Source organism: Tinamus guttatus, unplaced genomic scaffold (assembly GCF_059628265.1).
Source record: "Tinamus guttatus ecotype Peru unplaced genomic scaffold, ASM5962826v1 Tinamus_guttatus_pri_ptg000125l, whole genome shotgun sequence".
In the NCBI taxonomy this organism is placed as follows: Eukaryota; Metazoa; Chordata; class Aves; order Tinamiformes; family Tinamidae; genus Tinamus; species Tinamus guttatus.
The window spans coordinates 1,327,743-1,342,036 of NW_028288659.1; the positions used below are offsets into that span (position 1 = coordinate 1,327,743).

The 14,294-nt window shown below is 44.2% G+C and overlaps 1 protein-coding gene across 1 annotated transcript in view; it reads left to right on the forward strand.

Annotated features, from left to right (window-relative positions):
* The window catches only part of TMTC1 (transmembrane O-mannosyltransferase targeting cadherins 1), a 130,628-nt gene that overhangs the window by 67,936 nt on the left and 48,398 nt on the right, over positions 1–14,294 (forward strand). Inside the window, exon 9 of the mRNA XM_088521558.1 lies at positions 13,774–13,895. Within this exon, the coding sequence (XP_088377684.1) occupies positions 13,774–13,895 (122 nt within the window). The remainder of the gene's footprint in view (positions 1–13,773; positions 13,896–14,294) is intronic.

The window sequence follows — 14,294 nt, forward strand, 5'->3', positions numbered from 1 at the left end:
CAATAATCACCCAAAACAATGTGGCTACTGCGAGCCTCTATTCAGGCGAAAGCATCTTTAATAAGCAATGTATGAATAACTACTCTTGAGGTAATACTTGTCGGCAGGATACTGAGACTGAACATCTTCTCGAGTTGGCAGATTAGAGGGTTGCTGACAGGCTCCTAACTCGGCGGGCGTCCCCGCGGAGACAACGTGGATCTCAGTATTAGGAGTCTCACCCCCCCTCTCTCTGCACTCTGTTTAAGCCCGGTGCATCCTGCCACGTAGGGCCAGTACGTGCCAGCAGGCAGACTGGGGGGCGGACAAACTCCGCCTTCAGTCACATAACCTTCCCTCCTGGGTGCGCAGGTGCGCATATCAGAAAGCGGTCCCAGCCGTCAGTCTGAGGCTCCTGCCTTCCTCATCTTCCTCCCTCTCAGGTGTTTGACCTTCAAACTAGTTTAGAGGATGTTTGCAGTTCCCGGGCAGGCAAACATCTTCTTTCTCAAGATCCCATTATGACTCTACAGATCATACAAATTTCCTCCTTTCAACCATACCTCGTGTCAGCATCATTATACAAAGCACACAACACATAATACAGACGAACATAGCAAACAGAAATAATAGCCCTAATAACGGTTTCTGTCCTCACTTAAAGCATTACAATTCTTCAACCCCCACTTTAAAAGACAGATCAAATTCCCCTGCACCTCCCCCCTGGCTGTTGTCAAGCCATCAGCAACGTCAGTCTCCTTGATCTCATTCGCCTTCTCTTCCCCGGCCCCCTTCTCTAATTTTTCAAGGCGATTCAACAAGTCCTGGACCCAGCCGGGCTGTTCCTCAGGCTCGACAGGGGGTCCGGAAGTGGGGGCGCAGATGGTGCAGGTGCTGCAGGTGCAGGTCGGGGGGTTTTGGCGATGGATCTCCAAACACCAGCGGTTGTCGGTGGCGTGGTGGTCCCGGTCCTGAAGTGCTTGCAAAGGCTGCCGTGACTCCGGCGGCCACTTTGCTTTTTGCTTTCACATCGGATTTGAGTACTAGGTGGGGCTTGGCTTTGAACCCATTCTCTCTGCACCAGATCAAAAGCTTGCAGAGGGCCTGTTCATCAGTAGCTTGCTCCAGGGATTGCACGAGCCTATTCACCAAATTTCCGTAGAACTTCCACAATCCCGGTAATTCTTTCTTTAAGTCAATTCCCTGTACGTTACATTGTTGTAAGGTACGGGTAAATAATTCATACGCCACTTGCCTATCCATTCCTGACGTCAGCGCGCTGTTGCAGCTCTCCAGGCTCCGGTGGCGCGTATGGCCCGAAACCATCTATATGATCTTCGGGGGTGCCGTCCTTCCAGCGTTTGCTCGGCGGATTTGCACCGTCCTGGCTGCAGAGGACCCAACTCCTACTTTCTCCACCGTGGTGCGTCCTTCTCCCGATTTCTTTTCTGTCCGAGAGAGGATTGCCCTTCGTTGTATCACGTCGGGGTCACCATTTGTAGGAGAAAGGGAGACTGCGACACCATATGGTCATCGACAAGACTCGTTTATTGAACACTCAGTGTGCACTTTTATACATAGCTTAATTAGGTTCATGCATATTGCAAAGCTTGAGCTCAGGATAGGTTAGCTCTTATTTGCGTCAACGAAATTCTATGCAAGATTTCCCCGTACACGCGAGCGCTTCTTTACAATGATTGGTCAAGACCCCGCGTCCATGCGTCTAACTATACAGTGTGATAGGCTAACTAACAGAGGCTAACTAACAGTGCCCACGTGTCCTCACATTTAACGACCGTCCCCCTCTACTTGTTTGTCTCAACTCTTTGCCTCCTTATCTGACTCTCCGCAAGATCTCCTTATCTCTTAGTCAGCAGTCCTTCCACCCTTTCAGCTAGGCCTGGCGCCCTTCTGCCCTTATCTGGCTTGCTCACAGCATGACCACTGGCCTTCAGAAACCCCACAGAACCTAAATCTTGGATATGTCTAAATGAGAAGATTTGACATCACATAAATAATGGAATGCTGGAAGTCTGAAATGGTTTGGAAAGTGTTGTTTAGCATCAATATTATACTCTTTCAATCTAGCTTCACAATTCAGCATTTCAGATCCATCATTAATTTTATTGCAAAAAAGAAAGTGAGGTTATGCTAGACTTGTGGGGACTAAGAGATCAGTATGGATTTATGCAGAGGGCATCTTCGTAGATTATCGAGAGCTGAAAACTTTTCCTTCTGCAATTGTGTTTTGGAAGTGTCTTTAGGTAGGGAATTGGTAAAAACTTTTCAAATACTACAAAAAATTCTCTTTCTTAAACAAATGGCTCATTCAGCCAAAAAATATGAAAGGGGGTGACAGCTTTTTTAATACTTATGTTATGCTAAGATGTGCAGGTCGTGTGCTGGCTTCAATTTACCCTGACAATCTTCTCTGTGCTCCTGATAAGAGACAGAAAGTGAACAAAACCAGTTGGAGGCTGCAGAGTCATTAATTTAGGTTATACGTTGACAGTTGCTATATGGGAAATACGGAAAAATACCTTATTAGGTATTCACTAGTTCTACCTGCATCATCTTTCATTCCTCCTGCTTTCAGTACTCACTGCTAGAGATATTCCAAAATGTTTGTCTTAGACCTAATCCTATTCTTGGGGAGGTTAATGATAAAATTCTCATTAGCCCAGCACTGAGCACTTCTGAAAAGCCTTGTCCCATTTTCTTTGAAGTTTCAGTTTTCTTGCTCTCTATTTCTTCCTGTGTTTTAAGAATTGGTCCTATGTGGAAGATTAATGTTGCGGGTTTACTGGAAAAAAAGTCTTTTGGAATAATCCATTTTTTTTGTGTGTGTGTTATTTTATTTTGAATAAAATGACAATTCAGAAGAATTCCTCTGGGTAAATAAATTGTTTCTTTTGTCAAAATTCACTATCACATTTTCTTTCCTTCCTGTTCTTTGTTCAAGAAAAAGGGTTTATGAATAGCTCTGTTTGACTCGAAACTGCAACTTCTAAATTTTGGTGAGAATAAATTCACTTCTCTCTTCTAATCACTGTTAATGTTGTGTTAAGCAAAGTAAATTGCAGTCTCCAAGCACGTACTTACGGGATGCTTTGAAATCCATCTTTTCAATTCCCTTGTGCTTATGCCTGAAAACCCCAAGCACAGCACAATTGGATCCCAGGTGATGTGCTTTGGTTCCTGAACAAGGTAAAAGCAGAACCATCACACAGTTTGGACCAATAACTTCAACTGGCTTCAGCTCAGCAGCCCCCAGCAAACTTGGTGTGACCCATGGAGCTGGTGGTGCCACATGGGCACAGAGAGACCATCCTCTGTCCCGTCCTCGACAGCTTGTGGCTTCTGCAGTTTGTAGGCAGCATCAAGTGGTTTCTCACCTTCCATGTCATGTATAATGTTCTGCTGTCTTATTGAAGCAAATGCACAGAACTATCTTAGCTGCCACTTTCTCTCCATTCTTTTTTCAAAACAAAGTCCAACCTAGTAGTGGTAGCTCGCAGTTTTCTAAGGAATGGTTTCAGTGTGAACAGACAAACAGTTTGTGTGCCTTTCCTCTGAGTGTTTAGGCTAAGAGAGGACGCCAAGTCATATATTCATTCGGGTTGGTGCTAACATTTTCTTTTCTGCCGCCTGTAAAATGGAATATGAATGGTTTTGGCAAAATTCACTTGTGCAGTGAACACTGAATTGATGGTCGGTGGCAATAGGTGGGGTGTGTGTGCCTCCACTTCCAGAATATATAACATGGAATGTAATTAGAGAATGCGTGTATTGGATTTCTGCCTTTGTTGCCACTGAATTTTAAGCAGGTCTAATTTGTTGTTGACACTTGTGATTAGGGTAATAGCCCCGTTGGCATGTATGCGTGGTGCTGATAAAGGACATCTAAGGCATGAAGGTTTCTTGTTCCATTTCATTTTCTGAATATTATTAGACCTCAGTGGGAGAAGAGAAAGTGCAGGGTTTCTACCCACAAGTGCTTTGCTTGGAATATGTCTGTGTATTAGATCTGGCAGAAATTTATGCTGAAAGTTCCAGAAATAGAAAAGGCAGCTGTCTGGTTTGTTATTGGCTAGAGGCGTAAAGCCCACTCCTCATCCTCTTTGTGTGTTTTCATCGTTCTCCTTCTGGCTTAATGAGGAAGCGGCTTGATAAATCGCATTATTAATTCCTTGTATGCAACCTTCACTATTAACCTCCAGTTGTTATTAACCCCATCGTGCACCTTCCATCCTTGGGTGCCAGTGCAGGTCCCCTTCTTTTGCGTGCGTGGTGCTAATCGCTCTTGCTTATCGACCAAAGGGGAGGGAAGGGGCATGTGCCCCGCGCGCGGCTCCCTGGCACACATGATAGTTAGTCTTCCAGATGCCATCGGGACGAAGGAGAAGGCCAGCTCCTTGTCACACGGTCAGCAGCCTCTGCTGTGAGAGTGAAGGAGCTCTCCACTATCCAAGATTTTGTCCGAGATTTTTCCAGTGACTAACGGGGCAAAGTTGCAGTCTGGTTTTAAGCATCTCCTGGAAATCTTTAGAGACTTGGCTATTCAGCATGCGTTTGGTCTGGCTTACTCTGTGGTGCAGTCTCAATCAGAAATCAGGGAACATTGTAAATGCCTACATCCCAGAGAGACAATAATTATTAGGAAAATTATTAGGAAAAAAAAGGAAGGGATTTTATTATTTTATTTGTGCTCAAAGACAACCTCAGCTACAAGGAATGACTTGAGTCTCCTTTCCAGTTTGGAGACCAGGTAGATGGCAAAACCGTCAAGCCAGTTACAGAGCCAAACAAATAATCACTCTGATGCTTCAGGTGGCGACCAGGGTGACCAAGGGCTTATAATAAGCACTGCCTTTCTGTCCTGGGGCAAACAGTGAGTACCTGGAGAAACAGTGGGAGGGAGACAATTCTTGGCATATTGTCAGGGTGACAACTCTTTCTTTGACATGGCATAATAATTCAGTGAGCCTGAAAGGAAGAGTCTTTGGATGTTTGAAACACTACTCTATATGGCATTTTTAGGTCGCTGCTTAATTACCAGTGTGATTAAAATGCAGTTAGTCCTGTAGTTGTGAATTTATGTACAGCTATACAGAGCACTTGATGGATCAGATTCCACTTTCCATATGGTGTCAAAACTCATGGGAGAGTAGCCCTGCCATGGTCAGGACAGGGCTGACTGGAAAAACCAAGACATATGTGTAAGGGAGTCCTTCAGAGCAAGGTAGATCCGGGAAACTCCTGCAACACTGTGGCTCTTATACCTGGCTGCTGTGAAGGAATTTAATACACTTCGTTTCGCTCAGCCCTCATTTTGCCCCCAGACTCCCGACCAGTGCTACCAAGTGGCACTTCACAGCACAGTCTATTTGATCTGCAGGATTAAACAGTGATGTGCAGCGATTTGTTCCTGTCTGAGGAGGGAATGTTACTTATGTTTTAGATTAGAAAAAGATAACCTTTAGTGTCCTCTTTTTTAAAAAAGAAAAAGAAAAAGAATGTGTTTTGCTGTTGTATACAACATACCTATGTACTGTAGCTACATATGAAGCTATGATGATCTTCAGGTGATAACTGTTATATGCAACTGAGGTAAATACTATTATGGTCTTCTATTCACTATGTTTGTTTGTTTGTTTTTACTTCAGATCTAATTTTGGTCTAATGCTGCTTCTTAATGTTTCTCTGCAGAGTGCTCCTTAGCCACGTCGAGGCAATTTATGCCAAATTATTATGGCTTTTAATTCCTGCTGTAACTGGCATCATGTTGCCGCTTACCCCGTGGTTTGTATGTACGGAGCTCATCTAAGCACATTCCTCAGTCCCTCACAGACTGTGTTTCTTGGCTGTCAGTGTTTAATAACATCACAAGGAGGGAACATATTTGTGTCTTCCCTTTGCGTGCCTGCCCCTGTTCTTTTTGCTAGCATCCATTATATGTATTCTGTCATGCTATTTACTTTACCCTGCACTCCTGAGACCTTTGCCTGGTTTCCCAGGTTTTGACATTTCATTAATAAATCACTGTGTATAGACCTTTCTGGGGAACAATTGCCTTTTATAATATTCCACAGTAGTAACAGCTAGTTAAAAAGTATGCCTAGCCGAATTCATATGCCACAACACTTCCAGAACAATATACCTGCTTCAAAGACATTGCAAGGTGAATAAGGCTATTTATCGACTGAGTACATCTGACGAGCTGGAAAGCACAGTCATTTTCATAAAAGGTCCATTTAAAATAAATCCCGCTTTCATTTTCCTGAGGGCCCACTTGAATTCCTTGCACACAGAGAAGGTCAGTACTGATGTTCTTAATCCTTAGCAGCGAGGGTTTCTTCTGTGCTGCTGCTGTTAATGTTTGCTTCAGGGAGAGAGTAATAAGCCAGAAAGACTCTGTTTAGTAAAAGCTGAAGGAAGGGGGAGGCCCTTGCAGGCACTCCGCGTGCCTTGCTAGCTGAGTTTCTCCTTTGTGCAGCGCTGCAAGCTGAGCAGCTGCGTATGGAAAAAACACCAAAGCCTTCCCTGGGCGCTTGCGCTGTCAGCCAAAAAACTCCAGCAAGACAAGAAACCTTCCGTGGGCTGGCTGGGTGCGCCTGCCAACCTGCGCTGAGAAAGCAAACCCTGCGCCTGGAGAAGAGCGCTGTGCGTAGGGCTTGGCTTTTTCTTGGTAGCCACTTGAATTTAAAGGTTTTAAGCGTGGTACTCTGAGCAAATGCCACCACAGCTGAGGGGAGTCTGCTGATTTTCCTTACCAGGAAGAAATTCGGCGCCTCACCAAATGGGCTTACAATGAATATATATATATACACATATACATATTATACATATGTATTTCTTGCTACTGATTTCATCTTCTCAAGAGGGGAATATTTGAAGGCTCACCTGAACTTACAGACTTTGGAGTGGTGCAGTAGCAGGGTGAGAAGGAGAGGAGTGAGAACTATGAAACTCAGAGCTCAGGCAGATAATGCTGCTGGCTGCTCTTAGTTGGCTTGGGTTGTGCATTAGGGCGCCAAAATGCTGCGTGATTTTAATTAGGATCCTTTTGTTCAGTGCTAACATTTTACAGGCAAGCCCCACTGTGAGCAGAGAGTTGCTTTTCCAAAAACGATGCTGTACAAACCACAACCAGCGTGCACGTGCTTAAATTTTTCCTTCTTTTTAAGCGTAGTGAAGCAGCCTGCAGTCACAGAACGAAAGGGAAAAATCAGCCACAAGGTGAAAGGCATTTTTTCTAATTCCTGGAGCAATTTATTTACTTTCCTGTTTCCTCTTGGAATGTTCTACTTCTGCTTTAAAGGTGCAAGTGCTCCTGCATCTTGTTCAAATCAGCTTGTGAAGTGGAATTAGAGACTGCACGGATTAAGGATTAGGAAAATTAGCTCACATCTTCAGGGACTTTTAGTAACTTCGATAATAAATACTGTAAATTCACAGGTGAGTGAATGGGTAGCTGATGTACACTGAGAAAAAAGATAATAGATAAAAGATTAAAAAAGATAATAGATAAAAGATTAAAAAAGATAATGTCAAAAATGTCCGTTAAGATATTCAAATAAAAATTGAAATATTGGGAGAATTCATGTCCACGCCTTGCATTGGGTTATGGAATTTGAAAAGGCTGACTCTCTTTTTTTAATTCCATAACCGAGAGCCTGATTTCCACCGAGAGCCTGATTTCCAGAGCTGCTGAGCATCCGTAGTTCCCATTGATGAAAGCAGAATTTTTAGGCACTTTCAGCATTTCTGAAAAACAGGCTCTGTTTTGCCCAACGGTGGAGACCAAGTCTCCCTTCTTTCTGGAAGCAGAAAGTGAACGATCTCATTAGGGTCATCTGTGCCAATGATTTCTCTGGAGATAATCCCTGATTAGGAAGCCAGTGATACCTTCTGGATCTCACTGGTGTGTGTTTGCCCGTACTGCAGCTCCTGAGTATGTGCTGCTGCTGAACTTGAAAGCAGCTTTTGTTGCTGTTGAACGTTAGAAATGGGACCCACAGGTCAGGTAGCTAATAAGCAGCCAGTAGGGATGCTCAAAATAGCATTGAAAATCTTGATGGCTTGGACCACGTGTGAAGCATCACATTTGTCTAATTCTAGTCACTAGTAACTATGGGTGATTTTATCAGCACTAGATGATCGCCGAGGAAAACTGAGTTATTTTAGGAAGACAGTAACTTGCTAAGCCTGGTATTCAAGCAGCTGGTGCTACTGAAGGTGCCGATTTTGGGGGTGAGAGGAAAGACTACAATTGCTGAGGTACTGCAGTGCCTAATGCATTTGTGGTGGTTTTTGTGGGAGTCGGGTGTTTAAGGCAGGACACTGAGCCAGGCCGAGCACAGGCGGCAGAGCTGGGCAGGTGGAGAATCCTTCCCATCGAGGAACACATCTCCAGGGTTGACCCCTAATCAGCTGCTTTGCTTTGCACCATCTGTGTGAATGCAAAGGCTTGACATATCTCTGTACCGTCCCTTTTGTCCACGGTGTTGTGATGTGGAGAGGTCAAGTGTGGAGATTTGCAGATGCATTTGAGCTGCTCCCCCCGCTGCTCGTGACTCCGTGAGTGACTGATGCGATAGCACTAATGGAGTTAAGTCCGTGTGCAGCCCGTGCTAAGGGACTGCGCAAATGGGCGCTAGGAATAAACCAAAGAGTTACAGTCCTCTCCGTCTCGCTCTCTGCGGGCTACAGATAGTGATGTAGACTCTTTGAGTCTCCCTCTCTCCCTTGATGGACAACACACTTAGGTCCCAAGCCTGCAAGTGTTTATCGCTATTACGCAGTCATGCACAAACAGCTTTCCTGGACAGGGGCTCCGCTGTGCTGGCAGGCAGATGTTCCAAGCATGAAACTCCCTGGCTGTAATGGACCGTCCGTGGCTCAGCGGCGCAGGATGACTTCTGCACTGGTTAGGAGGAGGTGTTTACTCTGTGGAGCTCCTGGCTCTACACGGTAGGGAAGTGACACTTGCCTCATTCACCAGAAAAACTGGCAAATGAAGAAACTGAATCCATTCGATGGCTGCCTTCCTATCTAACAGGCAACCATGTATAAATCCCATGGGAAACTCGCCAAGCTGTCATGGGACTCTGCTTCCTGGGGTTTGCTGGCCCAGGTGCTGCCTTCTCAGAGCTGCAGGTGTGTCCTGCTGGGAGCAGGGTGTCCTCACGGCTCCCCTCCCTGGAGAGTCGGCCCTTGGACGTGCTGCCTGGGCCAAGCGATGGGACGCGGACACGAGTCCGGCCACGACAGCGCAGCACTTCGCGACGCTGGTGTTTCGGACAGAGCTTTCTCGATGGGAAAGGTGGAGAATTTTCAGCATGCTTTTGCAGGTCCCTAAGTTACAACAGTTAGGTCAAGGTAATCTGCATATGTCCTGCAGTATTCATTTGTGGGCTCTGGCTTGTAGGAAGCCCTTGTCATCCAACAGTAGTCAGCAAATAGTTACTTGTAGCCCAGGGATATATCCTGTACGCAGTATTGGAATATCTCTCTCAGTTGTAAACTTAAGACTTTCTTCCTTTTTCCCCAAATTGCCAAGCAAGCAATTTATGAGATTTATTGCAGTGTTGATGTATTTTTGGCCTCAGAGTAACTCAGAATTCTTTGCTATTTTGTTTGAAATAGCGTGTCTATTTTTTTTTGGTCTTGCCGTTGGGGAAAGGAGTGATATGCTTTAGTTCTTTGCTAAGTGTATGAAAAGTAGCACATTTAAAATATTTTCTTTATTGATTTTTTTTTTTTAGTTACAGTATAATGAAGGTCTACTTGTAATCAATCGTAGATGCGAATTTCCCCCTTCCTTCCTCCCAAACGGAATGAGAATGCTAATTTAATTTGGGTTGGTTTGCCATTAACAAAAGGAATCATTCAGAGGTTAATTCAAAGGTGCCTTTTGTCAGAGACCTCTTTGACTGGTAGGTAAGTTTTATGTTTCCAAAAGAAAGCACTGCTAAGCGAAAAAGAACTGCTTCTCTGTAAAAGGAATGAAGACATCTGAAATGTCTAGCCCTAATGTTTGCATTTTAAAGGAAGGAAAAAAAGACAAAATTACCTATCATTCTTCAAAGACTCTCGCTATTACTCTGGGTATCTGGAAGAATCTGCTTCTGCCATCTTTGCTCAGCTGCCTCTAAGTGGCCTCCGATGAGGCAAATGTTCCCAATATATATTTTTATTTTTAATTTAAAAAGATGTCTGGAGGACATCTCCTGTTGTTTGCCTTCAGTGGAAGATCCTGCTTCTAAATCCGCTGTTTCTAAGGATATACAGGGCCACCCCTGATGTTCTTGCCCCATCCTGCCTTGCTTGCCCGCTCATCGGTAAGTGTATCAGCCCCTCCTGGGCAAGGGAGAAAAAAAGGGAGAATTCTGCTAAGTCAGTTTTTATAAGGGAAAAAATAACGGAGAAAACCGTACCCTGGGAGGCTTTTTGTCGTTCGTTTCAGCGGTCTAAGGTTATGGAGGGTCCCACCAGGGTTATGGAGGATCCTTTCGGTGCTCCGCGGTTGCGTTTTCGGCCTGCGCTGCCTTTCCCAGCGCTGCCTCGGTGGGCAGATGGTGTCAGGGATAGGGAGCTCTGCAGCCACGCGGCATTCCCGAGCCTGCGACAGGGAATGTTGCAGGTGCTGGAGCTGCTCTCCGGCCTGCACGGCCGCCGGGACATGCGGAGGGGAGGGCTGCAGCTGTGGCCCTTCAGGGACGCGCAGGAGGCCGGCAGCAACGTTCTTCTTACTCAGGCCAAGCTAACTCCATGTTTTCCCTTTTTTCCCCCTGTTTGATGTGCCTGTTTTGTTCTGCTTTCCTCCCGCGTTCGGTCAGGCTGTCATGGGACTGCTTCGTGGGGCTGGTTCGGTTAAAAGCAAGAGGGTGCCCTGGGGATGGAGAGCGTTTCGCCCTGCGGCCCAGCAGAGCTTCTGGTGCCCCCCAGGCTCCGGGGTGGCACCATAATTAGGGCAGAGGAGGTGGGAAGGCAGCGCCAGGAGACAGGTGAGAAATGGGTTATATGTCCAGAGCTAGATGGAAGGCAAATTCGGGATTAAGCAGGAATTCATAATGTGCATTCATCGTTGGAACTATTTTTTTCATTTCTATTCAATTTTCTATTCAGTTTTCTATTGTAATTACCAGCCAAAGTGACCATTACAGGGCACCTCTTCTCATCAGCTTTTTATGGATTTTTTTTTTTCCAGCTCTGAGGATAGTTCATTTTAGTTTCCCCTTGTGACTGCAGAAAGGCTCTGGTAACTTATTCAACATAGTGGAGAGGGAGATAGTAGAAATATGCAGTCGTGGAGTTTCACAAAGCAGGTATTTCTAAAGAAGTCCGGAGGTTCTGTGTCCCTCTCTGCCTTATTTCCTCTTTGACCAGCGAAGTCTTTGCACCTTTTTTTTTCCGCACCCTGCAGTTCAGTGAAGGTAGGAAGACTCCCTTCTAAAGTGACACCAGGTCTTTATTTATTTCCGGGTTTCCAAACACTACGTATGGTCTGGTGCCTCTACTAGAGGGGAAGGTTCTTCCTTCCTGTGGGCAAATGCACAGTGCATCACCTCTCTGCTGTGCGACTGTGTGGATACCTGTCTATCTCTGAGTAAATGGTGCTGCTTGAAAAGTTGAACTCAAAAACATGGTTGTTTTGGTCAAAACATTTTCCAACTTTATTTTCCCTCGGTGGTAAGTGTTTGTATCATGCAGACTCATCCTCTGCTTTTGCTTTTTCGCTAAGATGCAGTTCGATTTATTTTTTCTCCCTCCTTCTAAATGGCCCCCGGCACAATTCATGCTTTTGTGCTGGTATCTCTTCTTCAAAGAGCGTTTGCTGAGCAGGCTAACCCTGATAATTGCAAACTGATATTGGAGTCTGTAGTAAAAGGTATTGCTACGTGGTTGTGAGACATGCTGTACCACTGCTGTCATATTTGAGCATTACTTGTCATTCTTGCTTGTGTGAAAGCTGAGGCACAACCAAAAAGATCCCACCACGGTACTCTTTTCACTCACCTTGCTGGAGCTATGCACTATGAGTGGACGCCGTCAGAACCACCTAAATGTAGCATCCCTTGGAGTCATGGCAGAGACCCCCTTTAGTGGGAGTGTGATATATCCCCCCATCTCAGTCACGTCAGATGCTTCGTGACCTGGCCGATGTGCTTTGTGCCTCTCACAATGGAGGCGGATGAGGTACTGAGTTCATGCCACATGCCCCAACTTTTAGGTGGAGAAGGCAGATCTTGCCCTCAGTAGATACGCTTGTCGTGTGTAAATGATTCAGTCCTGTAGCTGGAGTAGGTTGATAAATGGCACTATGCCATGTTAGTCTGAAAATGTGTACAAGTGCATTTTTGTAACCATCCAAAAATTTATCGTCCTTTTCACAAAATAGGATTCATATGTTTTTATACTGAGATTTCAGAACTGCAAGACTAACTATGCAAGCAGTTACTCACCATCTCTAGGTGTGAAGAAACAAAACAAGTTGTAGTACTTCAACTGAGAGCAGAATTTAGTCCTTCATGATTGATTAGACTCCATTTCTCTATCAAAAAATCTTGTTCGACATTTCTGCTTTTTACATCCCTCCAGCAAAAGCTTTGGAACTCAATTTGCTCTCCAAAGTTGAGAAGTTGCCCAAACCAATTAGAAAATACTACAGCCATTAAGTGACTCTGTTTGCATCTGTTTCTAAATGTGACAATGCTACACTTGTGTAAATGAATGTAGGATGGAACTGCAGCGGCTAATTGGACCGTGGTATTACAGGACAGGGCAAAAAAGCACACCTGTCCAGCTGGGTGATTTAACAGACCTAAATGCCATACTTTCACCTCAAGAAATCTAACCTGGGTGTTTTTAAATGAGGGGTATCTCTGTTAGCTTGATTATATCCATATAGTTCAAGAGAAGCGTCAACTGATTCAAGTTCTTGGACTGGAGCTGGCAGTGAAGCTAAACGTGCCTAGGAAGGTTTTGGTCTCCCCATGTCAGGAAATGGAGGCTGCTGTTGATTACAAGGTCTTGATGTTTTTGGTGTTGGCCGTGCAAATAACAGTTGTTTTGCACTGCATGTGGCATTTTGATTTCTCCTCGGATAGCAAGCCACCATTAAACAGGAGCCCAAATGAAAGACTTTAAATGTTAGTATAGAGTATATCTCAGATTTTCAGCTCTGTGTTGGCTACGGACATCTTGTGTGAGAAAGTATCATTTAAAGTTTAGATACTGTCTCCAGAAGGATAAAGTGACTGCACTGATGTGCCATTTAGGGCTAGTTTTCTTTACAGAAAACATGATTGATTGAACTCCTTTTGCTCGGTTATAAACATTTAGGATTGGACATAGCAATCTGTGCGTATGTGATGTGCACTTGTATATTTACATACAGCCTTGCTGTGGTAGACATGTTAATATATACATTCACACTATTGTATACTGATGTATACCAATATGGGGTATGTCTGAGGTAGTACATGTGACATCTAAGGACATCTGCCTAGAGAAGGGCTGACCTTGGAGAAGATGCCAAGAATAATAATTCATGCTGTGGTTAATGCTTATTTACATTCTGGGTATATCAGAAGCGCAGAACACACACAGTGTATAAATATGGAAGAACAATATCTTGGAATAATTTATTCTTTGAAGTGAATACATAGATGAAGCATTAGAGTTGCTTATTTTATGAATAAGAATCCAAAAATAAAAGGGGAAACATAGAGGTGAAATAAATTGGACTCTTTTTTTAGTTGAAATTTGTTTAATTTTGTGTTATTACAGAAACTGGAACACAAAGAAGTTTTGGTTGGCTTATTGTTCCTGGTTTTCCCATTCATCCCAGCCAGCAACCTCTTCTTCAGGGTGGGATTTGTGGTGGCAGAACGAGTCCTTTACATGCCGAGGTAACTATTGAAATTGAATTCCTTTCTAATGAGACTCCCATCACATTTTCTAAAAGCAGGAAAGATTACTTTTTCCCTTTTACAATGCGTCAAACATTATATGGTTAGTCAGCATGCTCTCTGCTTTTGAGTTTTAGTGCAATTGCATGAGAAATTTTATAGTCAGTTGAGAGCAGACTGCTTGGCAGATGGAAAGCTAGCCAAATTCCGTTCATTTTTTTAACACAGATATTTTGATGTGCTTGAAACAGCTCAATATAGTGATGAGGTGTTCTTTCTTATGGATTGTCCTTTTATCCAGCTTACTCTTTCTCTCGGAGGCATTATGAACTTAAATTGTCTGATGTGTTTACTGAAAAGGCAGTGTCTAGAGGGTTAACCTGCTGTATTTTTATAGTG